At 41.7% G+C, this 15000-nt stretch overlaps 1 protein-coding gene across 3 annotated transcripts in view; it reads right to left on the reverse strand.

Moving 5' to 3' along the window:
• LOC121696212 (POU domain, class 2, transcription factor 2) overlaps positions 1–15000 on the reverse strand; it is a 52683-nt gene that overhangs the window by 10615 nt on the left and 27068 nt on the right. For all 3 annotated transcript variants that reach the window (XM_042077566.1, XM_042077564.1, XM_042077567.1), the window contains exons 2-7: positions 8706–8771; positions 8178–8212; positions 7212–7268; positions 2787–2900; positions 747–1001; positions 1–79 (exon numbers count right to left, since the gene is read on the reverse strand). The exon at positions 1–79 is cut by the window's left edge and continues 33 nt beyond it. In XM_042077566.1, coding sequence (XP_041933500.1) covers positions 1–79; positions 747–1001; positions 2787–2900; positions 7212–7268; positions 8178–8212; positions 8706–8771 — 606 coding nt within the window. The remainder of the gene's footprint in view (positions 80–746; positions 1002–2786; positions 2901–7211; positions 7269–8177; positions 8213–8705; positions 8772–15000) is intronic.

Here is a 15000-nt window from a genome sequence, read left to right on the forward strand (position 1 = left end):
GCAGGAACTGGGCTGTAGACTGCAGGGGGTGGCCTGGCATCAGCACTAGCTGCTGCAGCTGCAACAGCTGCTGAATGTCCTACAGGAGGAGCAGAGAGACGACAGGAGAGGAGAGAGAGGAGAAGAGGGATAAAGACAAATGAAAAAGGGATGACAGAAGGGAATGGTAGAGGGGGAAGATATAGCGAGGAGAAATATAGAGAAATAAATCAAGAATATTTGGAGTATAGAAATGTTGACAGACACTCCATTACTTTGTGCATTTTCACTTGGACTTTTTCATTTTCATTGCAACATTTTCATTATAGTCCATATCAACCATATCTATTATCGTCCAGTATCATTACAGTTACACATTAACAATTGCTACAGTACACCTGAATAGTTTGTCCACTTTGCATGATATTTTTGTTGGTGTAAATCTATTGCTCATCTTTAACCAGAGTACGAGCACTCCTTTCATCTTGGTGAGGAATTCCGATCAAACAGCATATGTACAGTATGCCTAATGTTAATCTGATATATTTCTGGTATATTGAAGATCAAGGAGAGTTCAGGTCTGTTTGTAGAACAGGGAGACAGTCCAAAATTAGGCGTAGTAGGCCAATATTGCCAAACGCACAGATTGGCAAAAACTCATCAGTTCGAGCCCCCTGTGGACACTATAAAATCATCAAATAAAATGTAGTGCTTGACAGCTTCCAGGCTTCTTTTTGGACTCAGCTAGTCATGGGTGGGGTCTGTACCTGGGCAGTGAGCTGGATTGGCTGGGACAGAGTCAGCTGGGGCGGGGCCTGGGCAGCCTGCTCAGCTTTGAGCTGCGACTGCGCAGGCGACTGCTGCTGCTGCTGCTGCTGGGCCTGGGCCTGAGCCTGGGCCTGGGCCTGCTGCTGCTGATGGGCGGCATGCGCAGCATTTGACTGCTGTACGGCGGCGGCCAGGAGCTGCGCCTGGGCCTGCTGCAAGAGGAGCTGCTGCTGTGCAGGCAGGAGAGCAGCCAGCTGCAGGAGCAAGCAGAAGAGGAGGAGAGAGAGAGAGAGTGGGAGAGAGAGAGGGAGAAAAAAGGAGAGGGGAGAGAAGGACAGAAAAAAAGGAGTTGAGGGAGAGAGAGAAAGAAAAGGAGATGATAAGATAGAGAGAGAGAGAGAGAGGATGGAGGACAAGAAAAAGATGAAAAGATGGTGGCACCAAAAGGTGAGGAGAAATAGAGGGAGGTAGGTAAAGGAAAAAGGGAGGAATATGGAATGGGAGGAAAAGAGATAAAAAAGGATGAGGCCAAAGGGATAGGGCAGAGATAAGATGTCAAGACCAGTAAGGAAAGAAACAAAAGAAACAGTATGAATGGCAGATGTGCAAGCAACAGAAGCAAAAGTGAGGAAAGGTGTAAGGGTCATTTAGTGAGGAAGACGAATGGCCGGGAACGGAATGATGAATGTGTCAAGAAGTAAGTACATGAGTAAAGACATGATTAAGAAAAGGTGAAAAAGTTTGCAAAAAGAGAGAGGGAGAGAGAGAGCAAGAGACAGAGGACAAAAAAGAAGGAAAAAAGAGAGATGGAGAAAAGGGGGAAAAAACAAGAATAAGAACAATTTCACCCAGAGCCAAGAAAAACAGTGGCAAAGGCAAGAGTAAGCGCCGCGACAAAAGCTTATAGGCCTCATTCCCATTAGTCCACAAGGACACGCATCTCTCTGTAGCCATTGCAAAGAGGGAGAAAAGCATATAAAAGCCAACACTCGAGAAAAAATTATGACACACACAACAGGAAATGAATGGACAGGCCACTAAAAGCGCCAAGCGGTGAATGGTGGGGAGCGATGAACCTGACCTGGTTCATGTCATTTGTTGACTCCCTCCACTACAACATCAACCTCAACCTGAATTGATGTGGCTGTGAATTAGCATTTGGATGTACTGAATTTACGGAATGTATGGAGGTTCAGATTTCTGTCTCTCATCACTTTACACTTAAGGATGAGAACTAAGTGAAAAGAGGAATAGAGAAGAGGAGAGGATAAGAGAGATGAGAAGAGGAGAGGAGAAGAGGGGAAGAAGAGAGGAGGGTTAAAGGGCAGAAGAAGAGAAAAGAGAAAAAAAGAGAAGGGGAGAGTCGAGGGGGAAAAAGAGAATAGGAAAGAGGGGAACAGAGGAAAGGGAGGAGAGAAGTGGAGAGGAGCCTGTGAGAATCCACGTGCTGCACTAGTGTGTTTGTGTGGTCCAAGCTAATATGCAAATGTGGCACCTCTTCTGGGTGTCCGTCTGTCAACAGGTGCAGTGTACACTGTCTAGTGAACATTATTTCCAAACCTATCAAATAACTGGTGAACAGATGACATTTCTCAATATTCTTGAGCATTTTGGAATCCTGTACTTCATTCATTATCATTATTTCAGTTTGGTTGGAATTATGAAAATGATTGGAAATAATACAAATTATTTTGATTTGGGGTTTTCAACAAAAGAACATATTGCAACATACTGTATGGTTGAATGCAAAAGCAAATGCACCCCCTCTCAGTTCTGAACATCTCCACCCGCTTGTGTTTGTCTGCAGACCTATGACTTCATTCAATAAAGAATCCTTCACCAGACACTTCATATTAGAGCTTTGGTAATTCCTCTACTGCATCAGATACATAACCATCAAAGACTCTAGTCTTGCTCGTTTCTGAGTATTGCGGGGCGTTGCAGTTAAGAGCAGTTGCTCTCTGCTCGCCACAGTTGGAGATGGAGTGGATGATGCCAGATGAATGGAGAAGGAGTGAGAGAGGGAGAGGGAGGCCTACCCCAGCCAGCTGGCTGCCCGCGAGCATGAGCTGAGTGTGGGGCAGGGTGGACTGCGTGGGGGTCGGGGCAGGGGCCTGGGCTCTGTGCATCTCAGACCCGTCCTCTGTTTTCGCCTAAAGGACAGAGAAAGGAGAGGAAGAGGAGGAGGAGGATGAAGAGAGAAGATGAAGGGAGAGGAGCGGTAGAATGAGAAGAGAAGAGAGCAGAGAAGGCGAGGTCGAAGAATAATTGGAGAGAAGAAGAGGAGAGAAGAGTAAAGAGAAATGTTAAAAACATCTGATACACATCAACATTCATTTTCAATAAATTGTAAATAACAAAATAACATTGGGCCCTATCGTGCACCCGGTGCAAAGTGGCGCAAAGCGTAACGCAAGGCTTATTCTTATCTCACACTCAATAAAGTGGAATTTTATTAGCAATTTTTCGCCATGCACTCCACTTTCATTAACCCTTGTGCCCAGAGGTGTGGCAATTAACAACATAAGGTGTGGTCTGGCGCATGATCCAAACACCACTGACCAAGAAAAACCTGGTCTATTGCGAAAGGCACGTATAAAGCACAGCTGATGATGCACTGTCACAAGATGTAAGCAGCAACTCCTTTGCAGAATAAATATCCTTAAGATTTTTGTTCAGTCATTCGAACATTATTGGGGCAAGTGTGAGACCACAGTGAAGTTAGTTTTACTTTGCCTATGAGTTCAAATAATAGGTGAGTGCAGATGAATGTAGGCTATACTCTGATAGTCACAAACAGGTTAAGCAAGGTTTAGTGGAATCCCTGTTACATATGGTCTTGCGTGCAAGCAGATTCCTTCAAATGTGCCACTGATTATCAAAATACAGATGCGCTGTTTGAAGTTACACTGCTTGCTGTTAAAGGTAATGACAGATGTCATTCTCATTAGTTTAAAGGATGTTACACCCAAAACACACACATGACTGAGAAACATAAGAACAACCCTTTTGCGCCCAGCGCTCAGCATTTGATAATCATGCCATTCAATTGGTGAATATGGACTTAATGGAATTATGGAATTAATGTCTATAAACTTTGTGCCTGACCATCCGATTCTGATCGGCAAGATAGGGCCCATTGCGTATAAAATGCTATTTTGCATTGTTGCTTGTTGAACATTTCCTTTGCAATATCCATCAGTTATACTAAAAAAAACAAACATTCATTTACACGCTAGATATTATGCACATTTTAAAATAATAAAATTTGACCATTCAGAATTTATAATCAGGACAAACACACACAGACACACTATCTGCATACAAGCACACACACACATACACACTGAAAACAGGACATCAAGCCAAGTGCACACATCTCCCAGTTCACCTGCACTACACGGTACTGCACAGACAAGGCAGAGTGCATGGGCTCCAGCCAAAAGTGCTGAAGTGCTCAAATCACAGCAGTGTGGTATTTACCAGGCTAAGGTCCAAAGGAGAGAGGTCAGTGCTGATGTCAGAGAAGTAATCCAGCCACTGGCCCACTCCGCTGACACGTGCATCTGTCAGCTCCATGTCCCCGTCTATCTTCACTCTGCTCGAGTTCTTCCTTCCACTCCTCTCTCTCTCACACGCTAACATCATCTAAGTCCCTTTCTACTGTAGCGTTGGCTTTTTTAGGTTTTTTGCCTTCAGTCTTTTTTCTGCTTTTTTTTTTTATTTTTGAAATCTCCCTTTTTGTCTTTTGTCTCTCTGTGTCTCTCTCTTCAAATCTGTCTTAAGTACTTGTGCTGTCCTGCTTCTGCTCCTCACAGTAGCCTATCAGAGTAGTATTTTTACATTTTCTACGTTTTGCCCCCAGGCAGCACCACTCTACCAACTGGCTGTGTGTCTTATGTGCCCTCACGTGCCTCACGAGAGGCATGTGTTATGGTGAGAGCATATTTCTGGATTTGCATATTACGATCTTTATGCAAACTAGATTGATACAAGTCATCTGGTATGTACAGTACAGGAGTGTATTATTCTACCTGTATTTTACGTAAGATTGCCCCAGGTGTTTTGTTCCAAAAATAAAAAAGTTGCATTGCATTACTGTATATTGCAAAGTTGCATATGCAGTGATGCTGTATAAAATGTAATTAAAACAGAATTATATGACTTTGCAAATCATGTAAACCCTATTTTTTATTGGATTATTTGTATATTATTATATTATTTGCCCACACAGGTTTACACTGAGTGATGAATATCTTTACTTCTGAGATATTGTTGCGCCCGACGCAAATCTAAAATTGGGTGGTCTGAAGTAGCTACATTACTCATGGGTGTGGTTTGGGCATAACGTGCAATAAACCAATCAGAGCGTCATCTCACATTCCCTTTAACAACAGGCACGCTTGTTCCATAGATGATTGCTATTATGATGGCGGATTTGCCAGGCTCAGCCAGGAGCGGTTCACAGCGCTCTAAGGACTGTTCAGTTGGGAACAGTTTGCTATTGATTTTTCTTCTTGACAAAATGTAAAGACATACGTTCCGATGTTTTGGGATCACTCTCACTAAATCACAAGGTTATGAATGCATGGTGATATTTTTGCAATGTAATCTAACATTACCTCACTAGACGATGCAGCTCTTCTGTCAGAAAAGCTCTCCTCTCCCGTGCTGTTGCTGAGGCATTTGGGTTATATGGCATCGGCATGCAGTTCAACATCACGTCTCCTTAAGTCCTCTAATATTTCCTAATTTATGTCATCAACACATCCGTGATTCGTGGAAATGTGTACGCTAGATTTATGCCTATTTTTTCACATCTTAATGGACACCACACTGATTACCCTTGTGTGGTAATATTTTTCTTTGTAATTATGTATGGTTTGCAGAAATGGGAACAACTGCGTCGTATAGATGAGAGGAGCGAAGTGTGTGTTCTGCAGCACAGGCGGCCAAGCAAGTGCTCCTGCAGGTGTAAGCTACGGCCGTACCTTACCATCAGGCAACTCAACAACAAGAAACAATTTCCTCTGTGTGTATTCACACCAAGTAGATTGATAGATAGATAGATAGATAGATACTTTATTGATCCCCATGGGGAAATTCAAGACCTAACTTTCTAACTTTCTAACTCTGCACAGTATCCCATTAACTGCATGACAGTAGGCTATTTACAATATTTTCTGTAAAGTAGAGATTGTAAACACGTTATTATCAACTTAATGCACACACAACTTTTGTTTGAGCAGGAGAGAGAATAACAATGAATCGACGCAGCAACTACAGAAACTGTAGCCAATGGCTACTTGCTGCTTTCTTTTTTATTATCTATGGTTGCTGGTTAACAGCACATAATAAGCTGATTTAAGTTAATTCACTAACTCAAGACTTCAAGGCCATCATGGATATAAAATGTTTTTTGAAAACAACGAAAGAATGGAGGGAACATAGCAAAGCTTGGAGTTATTTCAAATGGCCAACAACAAGGTAGGCAAAATTGTGGCCTTAGCGCAGCTTAGCGCAGCTGGAATAATGCTGAGGCTGATGTTAAAGCACACACAATGTTTAAAGCCATACACAACAATAAATTGGAACAAAACTAAAGGTAACTTTAGCCTTTATAGGGCTGTATAAAGTTGTCCAAATGAATAGGTCGTAATTAGCTGTTGTTGTTGTAAAGATCTGTCACATTCTGATTTTATTTACGTTCTACACAACAGCTCAACTTTTTTGGAAATGGGGTTGTAAAACAGGAAATATAATACACAGCAATAAAACACAGCAATAAAACACAGCAATAAAGACTTATGTAGTACACACGTATGTACTAAATACTTGTTCACACTTGTTTGTGTGTAAACTCACACAAATCCATGTGTAAAGGTAACTTTAGCCTTTATAGGGCTGTATAAAGTTGTCCAAATGAATAGGTCGTAATTAGCCATTGTTGTTGTAAAGATACAACAACTCTGGGATGCTCTTTTAAACCCAATCATGGTGCCAGTGTTGTGAAATGTTCCTTTTGCAGTCTTTTGTTGCCACTGTCCCAACTTTTTTGAGATGTGTTGCTGGTATCAAAAAATGGATGAATGTATATTTTTCATGAAATATTGAAATCTATCAGTTTCAACATTGGATATGTTGTCTATGTCCTTTTTGCAACTCAAATGGGTTTACGAGATTTGCAAATTATCACATTCTGATTTCATTTACGTTCTACACAACAGCTCAACTTTTTTGGAAATGGGGTTGTAAAACAGAAAATGAAATACACAGCAATAAAACACAGCTATAAAGACTTATGTACTACACACTTATGTACTAAATACTTATGTAAACTCTGTTATCTAATAAAACCCACATACTTGCACACACACACACACACACACGCACACACACACACACACACACACACACACACACACACACACACACATCCATGTGTAATATATGCCATGGCTTACCTTGGTGTTGCTTAGGTTTGGGGACAGGCAGAAGGGGCTTGTTTTCATTGACCGTGCCTGTGAAGAGACAATGACCTTTCTGTACAGTAACCATTTAAAGACTGGACTAGGGTGAGCCTTAACGTCACTGAGCATAACAAGGAAATTCATTTGGTTTTAAGAAAGCTTACAAAGAATTTTTATTACAATATCTTCATTTAACAAAAACCCTATACAAAAGATATCTCTAAAAATAGTGCTCACGGGTTGAAAAGGTTTTTCTCGGGACTAAAGATATCAATGACTTTCTACAAAACACAACCTTGGAGCAGATTATCTTATAGAGACCTCAACATTTGGTGCATATATTTAAAAAAAACACAATTTTCAAAAACAGAGTTTAATTTTGCCTTTGCTGGTTACTGGTGTAGCTGAACTGCATCCATTAAATAGTTATGGCTAGTTAGTTATTAAATAGTTATGGCTAATTTAAAGTGAAAATACAGTCAAAATGCATCAAACTGTATTCATTTATGATGTCTATGCTAATATATTAAAGTATAGCCTACTATATATACATTTCAAATTAATAAATAACAACCCTGCACGTGTAATTCGTAATAAATCAATTTAAAATGGCAAATAACACTTTTTTGAAAAAGTGTCTGTTATAAACAGGTCTGATCTCTGCCAAATAATTAGTTTGATGTCCAGAACACTTTGCAATTTTTAACATAAATCTGTCTGTGTGGCACTTCTTTGTTGTTTTAAAGTAAAAATATCACAGCTGAATTACATCAAACCAAAAGTTTAACACTGGGTTTTTAATCTGGGTTCTGTTTCTACCATTAAAGAAAAGAAAGACACACGCTCATAAAATTACTCAGTTGAAGTATCAGTTGTATGAAACTCAGTTGGAGACATGTAAGCTTAATCATCATCACAAGCATAAAGGCCTTTTAACGACATTTAAAATGGGCCACTCACCTGGTCACTCGCCTCTGGACTGCTTCCGTCAGAGTCTAGGAGCAGGAGGAGATTATGTAAGTACAGGTGTGTCCACTAACACACTAACACATATAAGGACATGTCACACTGCATTTTTAAAACACCACAAAACTAACTGGTGTGTGTGTGTGTGTGTGTGTGTGTGTGTGTGTGTGTGTGTGTGTGTGTGTGTGTGTGTGTTGTATGAGTAACAGAATGAGAGAAAGCGAGGGAAATACTTATCCAGCTAATCAAAATGGTAACAGAAAGAGCATTGTATCAATTAAATGCAACACACCAATGGACTGTTAACAGAACATTTAAACAGCATGATAAATTAACACAGAAATTCAAGAACTGCTACATATAATACTATGGTGTACCTAGAAATAACATATGCAAATGTGAGATATGTACATTTAAAAATGTTTGTGTCTATTAGTTAAGTGTGAAATTATCAAAATACATATGAATACAAATCACATAAAAAAGGAGAGAGAGAGAGAGCGTTCATTAGTTCAGGTTTACCTGTACTCTCAATTGGGAAGTCGGTCCCAGGCTTCTCGTCGTCAACTGGTTTAGACATCCTGATATCTACAGGGAAAAGGATAAGGGACAGAGACAGAGAGAGAGAGAGAGAGAGAGAGAGAGAGAGAGAGAGAAATTGCATGTGAATACATCTCCACAACTGTAACCAATACATGTCAACTCTGGGTGAGCTCTGAGTTTTGAGGTGAGTCTCCCCCTCTCCCTTACATTCAGCCTCCATGGGTTTAGACCTCAGGCTCACCACCTTTCTGCATTCACAGTGAGTGTGGCAGGGGACACTAAGCAAGTCTGTGTGACCTTAGACCCATCATGGCCAATAACTGTTCAGTCGCATGGGTCCAATGATGAGTCCTTGAATGCACACACACACACACACACACACACACACACACACACACACACACACACACACACACACGCATACCGGAGGTGGTGAATATTACTCAGAGGTGGGTTGGCCCTCTCTTTCCGACTCCCCATTGTGACTGACTTTGTTTTTCTATCGTATATCTTATTCTTTCTCTCTCTCTTTCTTTTGTGGGTCTTCCATCATCCCTGTTTCTCATTTTCTCCATCAACACCTCTATGACTCCTCCTCCTCCTCCTCCAGTGCCAATTTACCTTTCACCTTACATGTCTTTGCACGCTCACTCACACTCTCTCTCTCTCTCTCTGTCACACACACACACACACACACACACACACACACACACACACACACACACACACACATCCCCCACGAGATCTACTCATGAACTCAAACCGGGGTCATGAACAAATATCATAATTTACACTAAAAAAATATATTTCAAAAAATATATAATTTAGATCATAGGCCTATTGGTTAAAATATTAAGTCTTATAATATTGCTATCACTTTGGGATCTTAATATTTTGAAGCTAATATATGCATCACCATAACATTAAATGGGAACTTAATATTTTGAAGATAATAAATAGGCCTATAATAGTTTAATTCAAGTGTATTTAAATCTCCGCACAAAAACAGCCTCAACTTTATGCATCATGGCTACTGATGATGTTTAACATTACAAACTGATTTCAATCCAGATTCATCAAAAATAGCATATTTTCAAAGCTGTATTTAGATTTGTTGTAAGCTTAGTAGTCGTGAAGTGTCCTAATTTAAAGGTCATCGTTGGGTTTTACAGCCACATTCACTAGGCTACTATATCGTCAAGAACAAAATATATTTCTGTAATATATTTCTTTGTAAAACGTCTTTTCATTTTAACTTGTTCGCTTCTGTGTTCCCAAACACAACATATTAGGCTACATTATATTTCTGGAATATATGTCTTTGTTAAACTAAACGTCTTTTCATTTTAACTTGTTCGCTTCTGTGTTCCCAAACACAAGGGGAGGATTTAAAATTTTAAACCAGGCTGCTTTAGGTTAACTTTTGTAGGATTAATATCAACGCAGACAAAGATATCACCAAAACCCTCGGTTTAAAAGGAAAAGAAGCGTAAGCCTATCTCCATTTACCCTATCCTCCTAGGTAAAATACTTTAGCCTAATATTGGCCTACTTATATAAATTTCAGTCTGAAACCTTTGGTGTACCTCCATGAGAGTTTAAGTTGTAGCCTAGGCTACTGGACGTGTCATCTCAAACCGCGCTCTTTGATGAAGGGCTCATGACTCACCGGAATGTTTATCCGAACGTGCTGTGCCTCTCACTTTCGCCACAGTTGCACACATGTGCGGTGATTGGCTCAGGTTGGTGTGAGTAGTGGTGGTGGTGAGTAGGCTAGATTATCTCATAAAAGGTAACTTGACCTATGATTCATTCATCCTTATGATTAACATTAAAATAAGCACGAATAGCCTATAGACTATCAAAAATCCTACCCCAAATGGATAAGTCGCCCAATGGATTTATGACGCGTGACAAGCCCAACCGCTAAGTGGGATCAACGAGATTGATTGAGCCTCCCACGAAATTTACACTATCGTTTCAAGATCTATTTATGGCTGTTTGTATCGAAAAAAGTCGCCTCCACAATTTAACACGAAACTTCAGTTAAAGAATGTCTGAAAGTAGCCTTTAATTTCTAGGCTACGTGTCTAAGTTAAACGAACTACAGCCTTGGAATGCTATGTGTAGGATAGGCTACCAAAAATACATTCAATTTATTTGAGCATTGGACAATACCAAAACTCTGTCACAAGCTAACTAAACTGAACTGAACTGTTCTTCAGATACAATATACAGTATAATAATAGAAATATAGATAGTCTGTAGTAGGCTACTTATATGCAAAGCAATTCAAAGCAAAATCTGTATAATCACGGATCACCCAGAGATCATTTCAGAAAATAAAGTGGTCAAACGTCACTGATTATGAGTCACCATTTTAACATTTCCTGTTATGGTCCCCTCTGCAGTGATATCCTAATGGCAGCTCTACTGATGGTTTCTTTACAGCTTGAGGTTGGACCAACGCAGGCACTGGAACTGTATGTGGTGGTGGAAATTCATGACAGTGGGCTGCTGTACACACACACACACACCCTCCCACACACACACGCACGCAAACACACACACACACACACACACACACACACACACACACGAACGCAAACACATATGTTTGCTTCAGATACACATGCTGTCTAATACAAAGGCATTCCTATGAGTAAGCCACATCAACAATTATATCTTCCAACTATCATGCTTTATTTTATTTTCACAGTCATTGTGATGCACTGTAAGTATTGATCTATTTTGGATTTATTTCCTTTTATTTTTGCTTGCAACTTTAAGATACTACTAAAATATATATTTAGGTTAATTTAGAGATAAATAAAAAAATATATATAGTGATGTTTTTGTTGTCTTTCAATGGCAATACATTTGAATCTAATCTAAGGTTGCAATGAAGAAAAATAATATTACATTATTATTTTACTGAGTGAATTTGGAAGTTGCAGTTACACACTATTTTATTTCATTCATCCTTTGCATTTAACATGCTAAATTATAATGGCCCAGCTGAATCACACATATATACCCAAGAAATTGAGAGAGGCGATGCATATTTCAGGATATCATCTAAAGGACCCATTTCAAAACACTTTTGCCCATGTTTCATTCTCTGAATTCATGCTGTTTGAAACATGTCACATTCTGATCAGAGTTCTAATTCCCGCCAGCTTGACGTGATGTCTTTGTATACAGTGGGAGGGAGAATGCGCACACAGCAAAAAGTTAATGCAGCACACAGCACTTCAAGCACACTGAACAGTTTTGACCATGGGCCTTTGCTGTGAGGTCATTTTCAACCACACACTCACACCAACACCAAACACAGCATGCATAGACGTACAAGGACACACTGCACACACACACACAAACACACACACACACACACACACACACACACACATGCACACACACACACACACACACACACAAATAAGCGCATAATTAAATATAGAAATACACACACATGCATGCAGACATGTTCATACTCAGATATACTGTACATAAATAAGTACAGAAATTCACTATATTGTATTTAACACCCCACCTACATATAACACACACACACACAGAAATGTGTACTTAAGCCCTTACACACCGGCAATTAGAAATGCATACAAATATTTACAGAGAGAATTTGTACATTTGTAAATAGAGAGGCACATCAGCAGTCATATGTTTACCGGGTACATAAAGCAATCAGCAGCAAACAGACCCCATGAAGCTCAAGGGACAGGGGCCCTGACATTTCCCTCCTATGTGGGCCCTGAGCCCAGCTCATTTTGATGTGGTCTAATTAGCAGAGGCCGTTAGCGACATCTGTGCTAATTAACCCCCGCCAAGCCCCACCCCAGGAGGGGTTATTAAGGAGTTACTGCCGCAAAGTGGGAAAGAGACAAAACAACCTTACCTGGGATCCACACACTGGAATGCATAGACGCAGCAGCCATTTTAGAGCATGACCATAAAAATAAATAATAAAAAAAAAAACTATCTTGTCGCTTTTTCCTTCTCTGTGTAAGTTTTAAAAAAATGGGGGGGGGACTACCACGATGAAACCTGCTGCCTGACAGCCAGAGCGCAGACAGTGACTGAAAGAGGTGTGAGGACTAGATGAACAGAGAGAGTGTTTCGAAAGCCCCGATAGACACGTTTCATTTGCCTGCTTCGGTGTAGTGAAACATGGTGACCTCGGCCGATTTTGACAGGTTCTCACAACCTCAGTTCGGAAAACCTCAACCTATAAACGTGATGGCGTGGAGGGATGGCACAAGAACAAAAAAGAAAGAGAGAGAAAAAAATGTAACGGGGAGAGAGATAAACAAATACAGTCACTTTCTCCTAACCACCTTCTCCTCCCACATTTGCTTAGCACCCACCCTCTCTCTCTCTCTCTTTCTCGTTCTCTCTCTCTCTCTCTCTCACACACACACCCTCTCTCTCAACCTGACCCCCCTCACCCTCCTCCTCACATCCTGTCAGAGAGGAAGTGACGGAGGGAGCAGAGAGGAAGATGAACGAGGGAGGAGGCTGAAGAGTGAGAGGGGACCCGTGGGCCTCCGCCTCAGCTCTGAATGGCAGACCTCAGAGAGTGGGCCTTAAGGAGGAAAAGACTATGAGTCGGACAGAGAAAGAGAGAGACAGAGAGAGAGAGAGCTGCCACTGGAAACTGCTGGGGTGGCTGGAAAGTGCTGATCACGGCCACGAAAGAAAAGAAAAAAAATCTCTCTTTCTCACATCTATTAGCACTCCTCTGTCACTCTGCCTTCATCTCAGCCCTCTTGTCTTCTCTCTGTGTGTCTGTCTGCCTCCCATCGTGTTCTCTTCATTGATTTCTCTCAATCACTATTGCACTTCACAGGGGTGGTTGCAGTTATTTAGTGTGACCAGAAGGTGGCAGCACTGGCTTAGTTGTCTGACCCTTCACTGCAAGCGGCTCAAGGCCTTGTGAGTGTGTGTGTCAGTGTGTGTGTGTGTGTGTGTTTGTTTGTGTGTGTCAGTGGGTGTATGTGTGTGTGCATGTGTGTGTGTGTATCTCCAAAGAATATTCTGGAAATTGAGACATTAAACGAACATGTAGAGGTAAAAAAATAATTGCATTTTATTGAAAAATTCTTTTTACTCCAAAGTGAACAATAATCACTATTCTCTTGAATTCCTCACAGCACATGTTAGCCATTACAAGGGAGACAGTTCATAGAATTTTTCAAACTCAGTCAGTAAAGGAAAAAATGAATTCAGAAATGTCCTTCATACACCTATAGGTCAATATACACAGAAAACACTGAAAAAAACAGCTGTCCACACACACACACACACTAACATACTCTCTCACAGCGGTCAAAAGGCACCGGTCGGCCCAAATGGCACCCAAAGGTCCAGTCAATGGGCGTTGGTGGGGTCCCCACACCACCAGCCAGGGGCCCTTCCTATTCTCACTTAATGGGGACCCTCCGGCCCCCCGCCCCCCGCTGTGATGGATCTGTCTCTGGCTTGGCCCGGCATTGACAGAGAGGTCACTGCCAGGGCGTCCAGCCAGCCACAGGAGGAGGGAGGAATGGGGGGGGGGGGTGTTTGTGTGTGTGTGTGTGTGTGTGTGTGAGGGGTCCTGCCCCAGCAACGCCTGTCAGAGGCCAGTGACAGACGGCGCGTGGGGTCTGCGAGCTGTGCAGAAAGAGGGGGTCTGCCGGGGGGGGGCGGTGGTCGGGGTCTGGCGGCGTGTGTTGAGGTCAGGGGTCATCAGCCCTACGCCTCGCCACTGCACAACACACTACCCTCTCCCTCCCTCCCAAATCTCCTCTCTGACCCCCATGGAGGGGCAAGTGAGGGTCTTGTCTGGCAGCCCTCTCTGGGCCCTTGGCCGAGGGGGGGAGGGCACGGGAGGCCAGCCTGAATAAGAGGCGTTGGGGGGGGGGGGGTCTTACTAATAGAGGGGGGTCCCTACATCCAGCATACAGCCTGCTCATTGTGTTGGTGTTATCCATTGGCAATATGGTGGCCAACTTTTTTGAAGTACACAGTTGAGCAGCAGCACAACTGTCAAAAAAGCTGCAAAGTGAAACTAAGGGTGACCAGTGTAAGAAATTGATTTTGTTTTCCTTTTTTATTTTAAGGGACAAATACATATTCTGTGACGCTGCACAATAATATTGTAAGCACAACTCTACACTTGCTGACATTAGTGAGGAGCATACACAAAAGTTCAAGGAGCCCCACTACAAAAATATTGATCACACTACGTGTTCTCAGCAAGAGACAGATTTGT

Source organism: Alosa sapidissima, chromosome 21, assembly GCF_018492685.1.
Source record: "Alosa sapidissima isolate fAloSap1 chromosome 21, fAloSap1.pri, whole genome shotgun sequence".
Taxonomy (NCBI): Eukaryota; Metazoa; Chordata; class Actinopteri; order Clupeiformes; family Clupeidae; genus Alosa; species Alosa sapidissima.